We start from the raw sequence: 14625 nt of genomic DNA, 5'->3' as shown, positions 1-14625 counted from the left end.
GATGAGTATAGTGCAATTTTGGGTGGAAAAGTGATGTGGGACAAAATAATAATTATTCTTATAGTTAATTAATCATCAGTATTTATATATTTAGATTGAGAAAATATGTAAAATATAGAGCGAGAAAACTGAGAAAAGATTTATTCATAAAAGATTGATAGATATAAGAGGGCTAGAATAGCTAAAAAAATTTGAGATTTTGATAATTTTACATGAAAGAGCAAGATCTCAAGTATTGCATAAAGATAATACGTAATAAAACAAGAATCGTGCCCAAAACCTAGCTTGAATAATTATAAGAATTATCTCTAAAAGTGATAGCGAAATAATTTTATAAAAGAAAAAAAAATAATTTAAATTGATGACTTATAGGATAAATAATTAATTTTGAGATTGAAACGGAGATCACCAGGTGTCACTTAATAACCATATTGTGCGCGCCGAAAAGAACTTTCCAAAATAGGTTTTACATGCATGATTATAATACATGTAACCAAAGTTATGATCAAAATACATGCACAATTTATCACAATACGAACAATTTTCATCTTTTCCCTATACTGATGATGCTGATCTAAGTTGTCCAGTACTATGAACGGAAATCTTTCAACTCAACATCATGAGATCTGGATTCTCTCCACTAAAAAGACAGCGCCACAACTAAAAATACAACAATGTTAAGAGGCATTCAGCCGCAAGTTTGCAACATTAACGTGATCAGTGATGTTGTTACACATGGAATGTGACTCCTCGTGAATGATTGAAGGAATTACTTCACCTTTATGATCAAGATTTTCACTTCTAAACCCATTGATTGATCGACGCACGTACAAGATTTGCACATACACGTACTTCCATAGCTTCCATGCATGTCCACGAGGTTCCTGGCTTTAGGAGAAAAAAAATGATAACTTCGAAATTTATATTGACCATATTGGAGTATATTGAAGTACTGAAGTACAATTCTTCAACGTACAAAAGCGAAGGTTATAAAATGGTTCAACGTTTAAATAAATAAAAAATAAAAAATAAAAACAGAGGAGAAGTTTCGATACAAGACCAAAAAAAAAAAAAAAAAAAAAAAAAGAAAGAATTAAAAACCAAAAGAAAGAAAGCAAACGAAAATGACATGTCGAGAAAACAATGTCTGACCTCGGCATTCTATCAAACAGTTGGGAGGTGAGTCGGAAAAGGCATTCACCCATATGTGAAATGAAATAATATTTTGGTTTTACTTGTCTCCGCTTCTTTATACAATTTGCAAATCTGTCAAAACCTCAAGGTAGGAGGCCACGGGCCATGCCTTGACTAGTACCTACCCATGCCAGGATAGCACGCCAATAGCACTGTTGGCGTCACTTGATTGCCCACAGACTGAGCCCTTGGTGAATGTTAGGCCATGGTCACCCTCCATCAGGCAGTGAACAGTTAGCGCGCGCACACAAGCGAGGTTGTGTTACAACCCCTACAAAAGTCACCTTGGGACAAGCCTTGACACTACCCTTAGGAGACAAGGACGGCACCTTGGCTAGCCCACAAGCATGCCTTGGCTTGTGGGGTGACACGCACGGGACATCCAGCATGCAGGCTAGCATGGCTAGTGAGAGCTTGCTTGTGTGCGCAGCCTGGCGCCGCACGCCCATGCGAGTCTCAGTGCGCAGGCCCATGTGCACCATGGTGGGCCGCGTGGCCCTTGCACGCACCCATGCATAGCAAGGCCTTACGCGGCACTTCCAGCCCACCCAGCCATACTTCAACAAGGCTAGTGGCATGCCATCCAACGCATGGCTCTAGCTCGTGCCTTGTAGAGCAGGTCAGTGGCATGCCCACCAAGCATGCCATCCAACGCATGGCTCCAACCCGTACCTTGCAGAGCAGGTCAGTGGCATGCCCACCAGGCATGCCATCCAACGCATGGCTCCAGCCCATGCCTTGTAGATTCAGCACCTAGGCCACTAGCCTAGGCCATGCCGTGCACCACCATGACTCACTATCAGCAAACCATGCTGCACCACCTGACCATGGATCAACCCAAAGATCGCCGTACACCACCTTAGCCCACCATGGGCCATGCATGCCACGGCTAGCCTTGGTCCATGACCACTATCATGTTATTTATTTTATTTATTTAATTTTATTTAGTTATTTATTTTCAATGGACCTATTGGGGGTTTTCAATTTGTTTTGCTTATAAATAGGACATCTTTTATTTGCTTTAGAATTTTTTTGGCAAACTGTTAAAGGGAAGACTATTGTTTGAGAGATCACAAACCGGTGCTTTGCACTTGAGTTTTTTGGGTGCAATTCGTGAATCCCAAAGAGAGGATCACACCTTACAATTCGTAAATATGTGTGATTTATTTATCTTGTTCTTGCAACTTGGTGCAATTCGTGAATCCAAATTGAGTTCTTCAATATATAAGGTTTATTCAATTTTTGTGCAATTCGTGAATCAAGTATTAAATTAGTATTATTTATGCTTTTGTTCATTCAAGTTCATAAGTTTGTTCTTTTGTTCTTGAGTGTTCTTCTTTTGTTCTTGAGTGTTCTTCATTGTTCTTGCTCTTCCAATCCATAAAATCTCCCAACACTTGTGTTTGTCAACTTTCCATAAATTGTTTGCTCCATCTTTTTAGCCTTGACCGAAATTCACTTCCTTTGGGAATTGAATTCAAATTTTGGCAATCCTTACCTAATTTGAATTGCCTAATCCGTCCACTCATCTTGCCAATTAAGGTTCCTATAATTTAGGAATCCTAATTGACCAAGCCCTCCTTCCATAGCCGGCCATACACCTCATCCCTTAATTTAAAGAATTGTCAATCATCTCCAATCCCTTAAATCCCTCATCCCTTGATTTAAGGAATTGTCAATTATTTTCAATTCTTTAAAACTCTCAAGTCCACTTTGACTTACCAAACTAGCCCCACCAAATCCTCAAGGATTCCTACCACTTAGGAATCCTCCCAAAACCCTATCCTCTATCCACTCAAACACTCAAACCACCCTATCCCTAAATTCACTCCATTCCTAGAATTCCTCAAGTCAAGCAAAACCCTAAACCTCCATCCTAGCCGTCCATCATACATCTTCCAAACCTTAAACCTCATCTTTCAAGTGGCACCAACCCTAGCCCACTTTAGTGCCGTGTGCCCATCACTATTGAACCCACCACAATCCCTTGTCCATTTCCATCACTTCATACACCCATATTTGCCCAAACACCTAACCACACTATACCCAAGTGGTCATCTTGACCACCATTGCTCGAGAACCAAACAAGAGAGGAACAAGGATCCGGTCATCACAAGACCACCATTAGCGTGGAGGACTTATTGTCTAGGGACTTGACCGAGGTCCCTAACAATTTTGTGCTTTCATTGAGAGGATTCTTGTTTGGTGTTCTTGAGAATTTCTCACTTCTCTAAGAGGTAAACAACGCGTTAACTCAATCTTGTGAATTTGATTGGGAGGTCCACGGAGGACCTCGACATTGTTTACTTCTTTCATTACTTGTGAAATTGTAAATTGAAGTTTGGAGGTTGAGGTAGAGGACAGAGTAGGTTCTTGAAGGGATCGACCATCCTAGAAGGTGGATAATCCAAGGTTGGATATTTGATTGTGCAAGAGCGGTTGCCCACTCACAAAGGTGGACAACTCAAGGTTGGACTTTTGAGCCCTCCCTACCACCCATAGAAGTTGCAAGTTGTTGTTCAAGGCTATACACCAACCAGAAATTTCAGTTTGCAAGACTAGTTTGCAAGAGTTTCAAGAAGTTAGTTTGTAAGCACCATGTCTACAAGCAATCAAGATGCCGAGATGAACAAGAGTTCCAACCGGGAACGAATTGAAATGCTTGAGGAGGTCCATGCTAAAGTCATGGACATTCTAAGTAAGGTCAACACTACTATGGCCGAACTTAAGATGGCTTTGAATGTGACAACCTGAGATAGTGAAGAGCATAAAAGAACCATGGAGACTATGAGAAGAGAAACACATGAGAGTATTGAAAGAATTGAGAGCTCGTAGAAGGCCAAGCTCCACGGCAAGAGAACAATGCGCAAAGGCATGATGCTTTTGGGGAGGGTGCCGAGACAAGTATGACCGAGTCTTTGCATGATGCTAGGCATGAACCACCAAGAGTGGAATTGAGAAGAGGTGGACGTGTTGAACATGATGATGTTGCAGTTGAAAGATGGATTCATGGTGGAATCCACCATAGAAGCCCGAGCACTAGAGGAAGACATCAAGATGTTAGATATGAGATGCCTAGATATGAGGATGGCTATGTGCCCGAACATGGGTATGGAGATGAGAGGCCTTGGGCCCATGAAAATCGAGAGGATAAAAGGCCTAACTACTATAACCGAAATGGTGGCAATCATGGAAGAATGTTTGATGATGGAATTCATGATGAAAGGAGGGGAAACCGGGCTAATGACCGGGGATCCAGGAGACAAAAGGTGGACTTTTCTAAGTTCAATGGTGGGGATCCTTATGAATGGCTTGACAAGGTTGATCACTACTTTCACACTTATGAAGTACCAAGGAGAGAAAGAGTGTCAATGGCATGTTTTTACTTGGAAAGAAAAGCAAGCAAGTGGTGGAGGTGGATTCGGGACCAATATGAGAGGAGATGAGAAGATTGGGTTTGACGACTTTTGAGAAAGAGTTCCTCATGCAATTTGGGTCATCCCCTACCACTAACCACCATGGCCAACTTGCCAAGTTGAGGCAAGAAGGCAAAGTACATAGTTACATTTAAAAGTTTAGGCAACTACAAACTCTTGTGAGAGGGTGGTCCGAGGATGCCCTTGTGGGCACAGTTGTGGATGGGTTGAAGCCTTGGATAGCCAAGGAAATTAAGTTAAAGCAACCTCTAAGATTCTAGAAGCTATGAGGATGATGGAGATCGTTGAAGAGAGCACTAATATGAAAAAACGTCAATCTAAGAAAATGAAGAGTAAGGTTACTACACCCTTGCAAACCAATGTTCCTTGTAAAGGCAAAGATGAAATGGGGAGTGATTCTAAATCTAAGCCACTTGAAGTGAAGAAACTTTCAAGAGAAGAGGTCCAAGATAGAATAAAGAATGGCCTTTGTTTTAAGTGTGGAGAGAAATAGGGCATAGGGCACAAATGTAGATCGGGACAAGTGTACATGTTGGTTGATGAGAGAAGTGAGGAAGAGGATGATGGTTATTTTGTAGAATCCTCTAGCCAAGAGAACAACCAAGAAGAGACCAAAGTGAACAAAAATTATGAGGAGGTCGAGTTGTCCCTTAATACCTTGATGGGGACCCAAAAACATACCTCCATGAGGGTAATGCCATGGATAGGAATAATCGAAGTCCCTTTGTTGATAGATAGTAGCTCCACATACAACTTCATCAACTACACCCTTGTTGCCAAAGTTGGGTTGAATCCGATTGCTATAGAGCCATTTGAAATAAAGATGGCTAGTGGGGACAAAATGAAATGTGAAGAACTAGTGAAAGAAGTAAAAATGAATGTGCAAAGAGTGAGAGTAGTGGCGGATTTACACATACTTCCTTGGTGGAGGTTGATGTTGTATTGGGCAATCTATGGCTCAAAGGCCTTGGAAAGGTAGTGCTTGACTACAGCAAAAGGACCATGAAATTCAAGTTAGGGTTCAAGAAGAATGTATGTGTAACTTTAACATCCAAAGAGGCCAAGTCGGGTGAGGTCTCAATGTTAGAAAAGTTGAGCAAAAGAGGGGCACATTGTTTTGCCACGAAGATGGCTAAGAAAGAGAATGAAGAGAGGGCATGGACATTTTCAAATTTAATCCTTGAGGGTAAGGATGTTCTTGAAGAGAGGGAGAATGTTACAACCCCTAGAAAAGTCACATTGGGACAAGCCTTGACACTGCCCTTGGGTGGCAAGGACGACACCTTGGCTAGCCCACAAGCATGCCTTGGCTCGTGGGGTGACACGCACGGAGCTCCTAGCATGCATGCATGCATTGGCCTACGCGGTGGTACACACGGGGTGCCCAGCATGCGGGCTAGCGTGGCTAGTGAGAGCTTGCTTGCGCGCACAGCCTGGCACCGCACGCCCATGCGAGTCTCAGTGCGCAGGCCCTTGCACGCACCCATGCACCGCAAGGCCTTGCGCGACACTTCTAGCCCACCCAGCCATACTTCAGCAAGACTAGTGGCATGCCATCCAGCACACGGCTCTAGCTCGTGCCTTGCAGAGCAGGTCAGTGGCATGCCTACCAGGCATGCCATCTAGCGCATGGCTCCAGCCCGTGCCTTGCAGAGCAGGTTAGTGGCATGCCATCCAGTGCATGGCTCCAGCCCATGCCTTGCAGATTCAGTGCCTAGGCCATCAGCCTAGGCCATGCTGTGCATCACCATGGCTCACCATCAGCAAGTCATGCCGCACCACCTGACCACGGACCAACCCAAAGACCGCCGTGCACCCACTTAGCCCACCATGGGCCATGCATGCCACGGCTAGCCTTGGTCCATGACCACTATCATGTTATTTATTTTATTTATTTAATTTTATTTAGTTATTTATTTTCAAATGACCTATTGGGAGTTTCCAATTTGTTTTTCTTATAAATAGGACATCTTTCATTTGCTTTAGAATCTTTTTGGCAAACTTCTAGAGGGAAGACTATTATTTGAGAGATCACAAACCGGTGCATTGCACTTGGACTTTTTGGATGCAGTTCGTGAATCCCAAAGAGAGGATCACACCTTGCAATTCGTGAATATGTGTGATTCATTTATCTTATTCTTGCAACTTAGTACAATTCGTGAATCCAAGTTGAGTTTGTCAATATATCAGGTTTATTCAATTCTTATGCAATTTGTGAATCAAGTATTGAATTAATATTGTTTATGCTTTTGTTCATTCAAGTTCATAAGTTTGTTCTTGAGTGTTCTTCTTTTGTTCTTGAGTGTTTTTCATTGTTCTTGAGTGTTCTTCATATTTTTTGCTCTTCTAATCCATAAAATCTTCCAACACTTGCTCCATCTTTTTAGCCTTGGCCGAAATTCACTTCCTTTGGAAATTGAATTCAAATTTTGGCAATCTTTGCCTTATTTGAATTGCCTAATTCGCCCACTCATTTTGCCAATTAAGGTTTCTATAATTTAGGAATCCTAATTGACCAAGCCCTCCTTTTATAGCCGGCCATACACCTCATCCCTTAATTTAAGGAATTATCAATCATATACAATCCCTTAAATCTCTCATCCATTGATTTAAGGAATTGTCAATCATTTTCAATTCCTTAAATCTCTCATTCCTTAAATTTCTCAAGTTCACTTTGACTTACCAAACCAGTTCTACCAAATTCTCAAGGATTCATACTACTTAGGAATCCTCCCAAAACCCTATCATCCATCCACTCAATCACTCAAACCACCCTATCCCTAAAATCACTCCATTTCTAGAATTCCTCAAGTCAAGTAAAACCCTAAACCTCCATCATAGCCATCCATCATACATCTTCCAAATCCTAAACCCCATCTTTCTAGTGGCGCCAATCCTAGCCCACTCTAGTGCCATGCGCCCATCACCATTGAGCCCACCACAATCCCTTGCCTATTTCCATCACTCCATACACCCATATTTGCCCAAACACTTAATCACACCATACCCAAGTGGTCATTTTGACCACCATTGCTTGAAAACCAAGCAAGAGAGGAATAAGGATCCGGTCATCACAAGACCACCATTGGCGTGGAGGACTTATTGTCTAGAGATTTGACCGGGGTCCCTAGCAAGTTGTCACACCACGCTCAACGCACGGCTAGACTGCACGCATGCCTAGTGCACGTGTGCAGCGGGCACGCATGGGCTATGCGCACACACCGTGTGCACGCATGGGCCGTGCGTGGGCACAAGGCCCATGCATGGCCTAGGCACCTGCGCAGCGCACACATGCACACCCACCTTGGAATTGACGGTGTGGTTGCCCAGCAGGCCCACGCATGTTGGCATGCCGCTCAACGCCCTGGTCTTGACCAGGGTCATGCTGATCAATGCCCTAGCCTTGGCCAGGGCCTTGCTGCTCAACGCCCTGGTCTTGACCGGGCCATGCTGATCAACACCTTGGTTTTGGCCAGGGTCTTGCTGACCAACGCCCAGGCACCACAGCCTGGGCCATGCAGACCAACACCCAGGCTCCATTGGCCTGGGCCATGCAGCAGCCTGTCATGCTCAAGCTAACCACGGTCCAACCCAACGACTTACCAATGGCACCCAGCCCACACAACCTAGGCCACACATGCAAGGACCATGAACCAGCCAAGGCTAGCCCGGCAGGCCAACCTGAAGACCCACGTGTGCAAGCATGCAACCTATGCTGTAAGTCATCCTGGACACACATGGGCCACTGGCAGCATGAGACCTTAACCAGGAGGCGTGGACCCAGAACCATTTTTCCTTTGTAATCATTTTAATTGCTTTCTAGTATAAGTTAGGCAATAAGCCATCACTTATTTTCATCTTTGAACATTTAGACGAATTTGGCTTGTAAGCCCCCATAGACACATTGGTGCTTTGTCACTTAGGCTCCATTAGGTGTAATCCATGAATCCCAAAGGAGAAGGTTCACCCTGTGCAATTCGTGAATCAGGGTAACCTATTGATTTCATTGTTTTTCTTTGATTAATGCATTGTTGAGGAATTTCAGCATTTTAGATTGTGTCTACTGCATCATTTCGCACTTGCTTGCTGATCATTTTGAACTGTTCGAGTGGGGCATCGTGTAAAACAGTCACGAGTTACCATTGAAGGGCATCTGGTCTGCACCAGGCCACCTTGGTCGAATCTAGAGCAAGGTTAGGGACAAGCTGACAGTTACCACCTATCAGCCAAGCCACATGCCCAGCCCTTGCCACCTGTCTAGCCATAACCGCTCCCTTACTTTGTAGGGAGTAACCAACCATCCCTTAAACCACTCAGCCATCACCCACTCGGTCAACCCACTGAAACCAACCTTAGCCACGTGTGCTTCATCATCAGAAGACACCTGTGCGTGACTTAGTCAGCCCCCAAGCAAGTGACACCTGTGCTTGACTTGGTCAGCTACCATCAGGAGACACCTGTGTGCCTGACTTGGTCAGTCCACCAGCAAGAGTCACGTGTGCCTAACTTGGTCAGCCAGCCACTTAACTGCCTAATCCCATTCACAATCGTTTTAGCCTATTTAGCTACTGCACAGGCATGTATGCACGCCCAGTCACTAGAATCACGCCCACTTCAGCCACTGATTAATCATAGCCAACACCACTCATAACCATCACGGTCAAGCAAGTGACAGTTCACATCAGTCATCGATGAGCAAGAAGCGGCGCGGCAGCTTGATGTCTAAGATCTCGACCGAAGACCCTATCAGAATCATCGAAACTTTTCAGTTGAAGTTAAATATTGAAAGTTGGGGGTCCAACAGTTCGACGAGGAGAGGGGTCGCAACGGAAATCTTTTGAGAAACAAGATTTATTAAGGGTCTCTTCGGGTTGTAGCCCACATGAGCACGGGTTTGAACCAAGTAATAAGGACCAGTATTATGGCTTTATTCTTACTGCTGCGCAAAGTCTAACATGCATTTTATCCGTCCGTACACACCCATAAGTAAGGTTAGAAATAATTTTAGTGAATTGTTTCAAACATAAAGAGATTATATAAAGTAAATCTACAAATTGATGTGATTTCATAAAATTCATTAAATCTATTCTATTATAAAAGTAACTTTTCAATCTGATATATTACATCAAACTACATCAGTTTATGTGTTTATTTTTGTGTAATCTCTTTGTGCTTAAAATATTTTTCATAGTTTTATAATATACAAGTTTCATGCACTTTTATTTAAAAAAAGTGAAATATATTATTTTTAAAAATAATTTTTTTACGTAAATCTTAAATTTATTCACTTTTTAAAGAGAAATATGTAAAATTTACACATTCTAAAATTACAAATATAATTTTTCCATTCATTTATCTTATCTTACAAGATGAAAGTCCTTTAAAACTTATATTTTACAAGTTGCCCAGTATCGAGGCCGATTACTTTTCACAAATTTAATTTTAAACCAGTCTATAATCCGTGCAATGCGTGAACCATTATTTATACTTAATTCTATAATTCTAAATAGTTCATTATACATAATCATTATCACAATTAGTAAAAAAATGTATACCAAATATATATAAAATGGAGCATCGGTCACCAAGTCATGCATGCCCCATACCCCATTATTTTGCCATCTTCGAGAAAAATAAAGTAGAAGTGGAACATTATACCCCAGAATAGACCATCATGTATTAGTTTTCTCCCCTCCTAGTAGCACGACATTCCATCAATTGCAGCAGAGAACAAGATTTAACAGACATTTACAAAATTTACTCTTGACAATAGCTTTCTCAATATTTGAATACTGTAATTTTAAGGTTTGATTCACTCTTGGATCATCATTTAATTTTTTTACCAGAAATATTAAATGGTTGATGAACAATATCACCTCATCATAGTGAGATGAGAGTGTAGTATGTAAAGTTTTTCTTACAATATTAAAAATTAGCATAATTTGAGAGAGAGAGAGAGAGAGAGAGAGAGAGAGAGAGAGAGAGAAGGGGGGGATCAACAAAACCACTTTATTTTTAACATAACTCTGGCATTACATATTCGACAAAAACTATCAAAGACAAACCTTTGCATTGACGTCATCTGGTACAATCAAATTCTCCTTTTTGAACCTCACGTAATCGGTCCTGTTGAATTTGGTGAAACCCCATAACATTGCAACATATAAAGAATAAGGTCTAACTCAGTATACCCTATGTTGGAGAGAGTGGGTGTTCATTAAGCCATCTAATAAAATATGGCAATCTATATGAACAAAAACATTACATTAGCAAAAGTCAGACTTAAAGAAGACATGACATAAAGATATAACAAATTAACAGCACCTAAGAACAAAACTATTGCAATAAAAAGGAGTTACCTAAAATAAAAAGCAATCCTATAAAACGCATTATTTTTAACCTCAGTATTCAAACCCAATTCTTCGAGAGGAAAAATAAAATCTAGTGGACCTATAAGAGCAGTTTAATAATGGAAGTTCAAAATAGATGATGAATATGGCCACATTACATACCACTTCCTGCTAACAATGATCTTCTGAGGACCAGGAAATCTCAAACCCATCACAGCAGCCCCTATCTCAAAGCAACCACCCAAAGCCTTCGGACATCTATATAACTCCGAATCGCAAATGTAACAATCGCTATTTCAAATCCAACACAGACACGAAAAAGATCTACCACCCGTTAGCACCACAACTTCACATAAGCAAAACGTTTCTCACAATAATAAAGTCACAGCAATACACTTCAAAGTGGGGAAGAAAAACTAAATCTCTTTATACCTAGTTTCATGCCATGAGTCTCGAAAACAGACGATGACACAATGTTGCTCAAATGTGGAATTAATTCCCTGTAACCCATCAAAAATGTCAGAACCTGCTCATGGAGGGGAGAGGAATCTGAAAATTTAAGGAGAGGGGTGAACCTACCAACGTGAACTTGAAGATGACACTACCCAATTCTCCAAAAGAAAATCACAGCAGTGAAAAATAGAGAGAAATTTAAATCTATTGGAGGGAAAATTAAACTTGAATGTTAGATGAAGATCAAAGAGATCGAAGAATAATGACAAAGGTGGAATCGAGATGAGAAGGAACCTTTACCTTCGTATGATGATGTCTCCGATGATGGCTTCAACGGCCACCTGTTCCCTCAACTTACTAACAAAGCACCCAAAATCACCGAGATCTAGAACAGCGCGAGGGGAAAACTACATGAAATAAGGTATGAAATTGCAAGAGAGAGAAAGAGATAAATAGGGAAAACTACTTACCAGCGTGTGGATTGGAAGACAAAACCGCAATCAAGCTTTCCAAATTCGCAACACCCAGAGATCACAAGGGAAACAAAGGGCGTGAGAGAGGGAGAGAGTCTGCTGAGAATGAAAATGAGAGTTAGAAACTGTCTGGAAGAGAGAGAGAGAGAGAGAGAGAGAGAATGGAAAAGGGGAAGATGATAGAAAATTCAATTTATAAGGAGTGGTAGCGTCTCTGTGTTTTCAGAGCGAAATGGCACTAGTTTCAAACAAAAATGGCACTTGCTCAGAGCGAAATGGCACTTGTTCAGAGCATATCTGTGTGTCGGTTTTTTTCTCCTTTTGTTTAATCCCGCGAAATGGCACTGGCTTCAAATAAAAATGGCACTTGTTCAGATCAAAATGACATTTGTTCAGAGAGTCTCTTTGCATTGTCTTTGGAAAATAATATTCTTACTATTCCACTATAACTCATTTATTATTCTTTTTATATTTGATTTTTTTTAATTTTTTATTTTACTTAATAATTAAGAAAGTAAATATTAGTAAAGTTATATATTTTTTTAATTTTTTCTTAATGATTAAGAATGTTAAAAAAATACTTAAAAGAAAATAAAATAAAAATAAAAAAATTTGTAACACACTTGATTATTGAATAGGTAATAATATGATAGTAAGCCTATCACTACCTTTATTTTTTTACGCATTTTATTTTAATACCGAGTAATACGGTATGGATGCCAAGTAAGCAATTAAAAATTAACTTTTATATAATTGAATAGATTACTGTTACAAATCAAATATTATAATATTAACAATTTAGAAAACGTGTCCTCCACATTAACATTAACTTGCAACATTTAAAAAATTATTTACATATTGTATTGATTTACGTATTTTATTAATACGATTGGTTGACAAAATTATGGTCTCATCCAATTTACAAACGTCTCCAAATCGTGAAATCGGGATCTTGTGCAACTTGGGCCCTCGAAGGTGCCGTAGAGGGTCTTTCATATATGGGTACTCATGATGGTGTGTACTGGTGTAAATCCTAAGAAACCTTGACCACTACAGGTCTTTCTCCAACCCACACAGGAGCTAGCATTATTTCTGTACATAAAATTTTCTTCTTCGAGAAGACACAAATACATAGACCATCTAGAAGTCAGAAATTCCACCCTGATCAGCCGCGTTGCTTGCAATTAATCTTCACATATAATTTCTTGCACCTTTTTTTCCTGGAAGCTCAGGGCAAGCACCCCCCCGTTCACGCTTCAGTACTCTCTTACAGATCTAGTTACCCAAACGCTATATATAGAACAATTCGCCCCTGCCATTTCTCCACACCAACCGACTGCTTTACATCCTAAAATTCCTTTCAGCAAAAGGAACTAGAGCGCAGAAAAGGGAACAGTAGTACTTTCCTAGCTAGATATACACCGTTCGAATTTAAAGGGAAGAAAATGGGCGAGCAAATTACGAACCAGCAGCAGGTGTACCCGTTGGCACCAGCAAGTAAGATGCCAAGAAGCGATGAAGAATCAAACACTTTGCAATCCAACGAGCTCCGAAGAAAGAAAAGGATCAAGTTGGCGATATATATAGCTGCTTTTGCTGTGTTTCAGACCATAGTCATCGTGGTCTTTTCTCTCACTGTGATGAAAGTTAAGACCCCTAAAGTCAGGTTGGGCACAATCGAGTTGAAGAACGTGACCACTACAGATGGAACTCAAGCATCGTCACCTTCCTTCGACATAAGCTTCACAACCCAAGTTAGGGTTAAGAACACAAACTTCGGTCCCTACAAATACGACAGCTCTAATGCCACCTTCTTGTACCAGGGCGTGACCGTTGGGCAAATCTTCATTCCTAAGGGTAAGGCTGGGATGCTTTCGACCAAAAAAGTTAGTGTTACTGTTAGTGTCAATTCAAATGCCCTGACCAGCACTACGAGCCTTGGAAATGAGTTGGGTGTCGGGACCTTGACGCTGAACAGCCAAGCCAAGCTTAGTGGGAAAGTAGAATTGATGTTTGTGATGAAGAAGAAGAAGTCTGCCCAAATGAACTGCACCATCTCCATCAAGCTTAATGCAGACAAGGCCGTGGATTTGAATTGCAAGTGAACATGAAGCTGTTTTACAGAGCAGTTTCCTACTAGTCTTCTTCTTTCTTTCTTTTTTCCTTGGCTTTTGTTTGTATATTGTTCTTATTATTTCGGTTGCGAGGGATCGAATACCACACTTGTACGCAGTTCAGTATTTACTCTATATGCATATGAGTTCTGTTATATATAATTTTTTGTATATTCTTTAAGTATTTTATTTATGTAATTAATTAAAATAGTTATTTTATATTAAAAAAATATACAACCAATCATATTAATAAAATATGTAAAGAATACGTAAAATTAATTGCATATATAATTTTTATATGTATATACACACACATGCAAATTCTTTTCATGTCAATTATATATTAACATTATTTTCTAGTGACGGATATTTCAATTACTAAGCGATCTTGTAGATGCAGGCGATTTAGCTATTTAAAAAAAAAAATTGATTTATAGAGTTTTAAGATGTATAAGTTTTATATAGTATATTTGAAAAAAGAGAGGTTGTGACGTATGAAAAATCTCACCCTGCCATGATCACTTTTTATCAAAGAGATTGTTTAAATTAAAGCTCACATTTCTTTGTAATTATATCCAATGTTACCATGTAAAATAACAAGAAA

The 14625-nt window shown here is 40.4% G+C and overlaps 1 protein-coding gene and 1 long non-coding RNA gene across 8 annotated transcripts; one reads left to right on the top strand and one right to left on the bottom strand.

Annotated features, from left to right (window-relative positions):
- Positions 1 to 424: 424 nt before the first annotated feature.
- On the bottom strand, positions 425 to 12301 carry LOC122291445. 7 transcript variants are annotated; one of them, XR_006236630.1, is made up of 7 exons: positions 11905 to 12294; positions 11735 to 11819; positions 11561 to 11638; positions 11414 to 11481; positions 11144 to 11272; positions 10697 to 10757; positions 426 to 888 (listed from the first exon to the last, which is right to left on the bottom strand). It is a non-coding gene; the product is annotated as an uncharacterized LOC122291445 (long non-coding RNA). The 7 variants fall into 7 exon arrangements; XR_006236629.1 differs by having other exon boundaries at positions 426 to 884; XR_006236627.1 differs by having other exon boundaries at positions 425 to 888; positions 10697 to 11272; positions 11905 to 12301.
- Positions 12302 to 13079: 778 nt separating this feature from the next.
- LOC122292535 lies at positions 13080 to 14176 on the top strand. Its single transcript, XM_043100938.1, has one exon. The coding sequence runs from the start codon at positions 13353 to 13355 to the stop codon at positions 14010 to 14012; it is 660 nt and encodes a 219-aa protein (XP_042956872.1). The 5' UTR covers positions 13080 to 13352; the 3' UTR covers positions 14013 to 14176.
- The last annotated feature ends 449 nt before the right edge of the window (positions 14177 to 14625 follow it).

The sequence above is a fragment of the Carya illinoinensis genome, chromosome 13, assembly GCF_018687715.1.
Source record: "Carya illinoinensis cultivar Pawnee chromosome 13, C.illinoinensisPawnee_v1, whole genome shotgun sequence".
NCBI classification, from domain to species: domain Eukaryota; kingdom Viridiplantae; phylum Streptophyta; class Magnoliopsida; order Fagales; family Juglandaceae; genus Carya; species Carya illinoinensis.
Note: the sequence above shows the minus strand (reverse complement) of the source record. Positions and strands in the feature narration are given on the sequence as shown.

Bases quoted from the DNA above. Each gene is read 5' to 3' on its own strand.
- LOC122292535 (XM_043100938.1), top strand. From the start codon at position 13,353: ATGGGCGAGCAAATTACGAACCAGCAGCAGGTGTACCCGTTGGCACCA.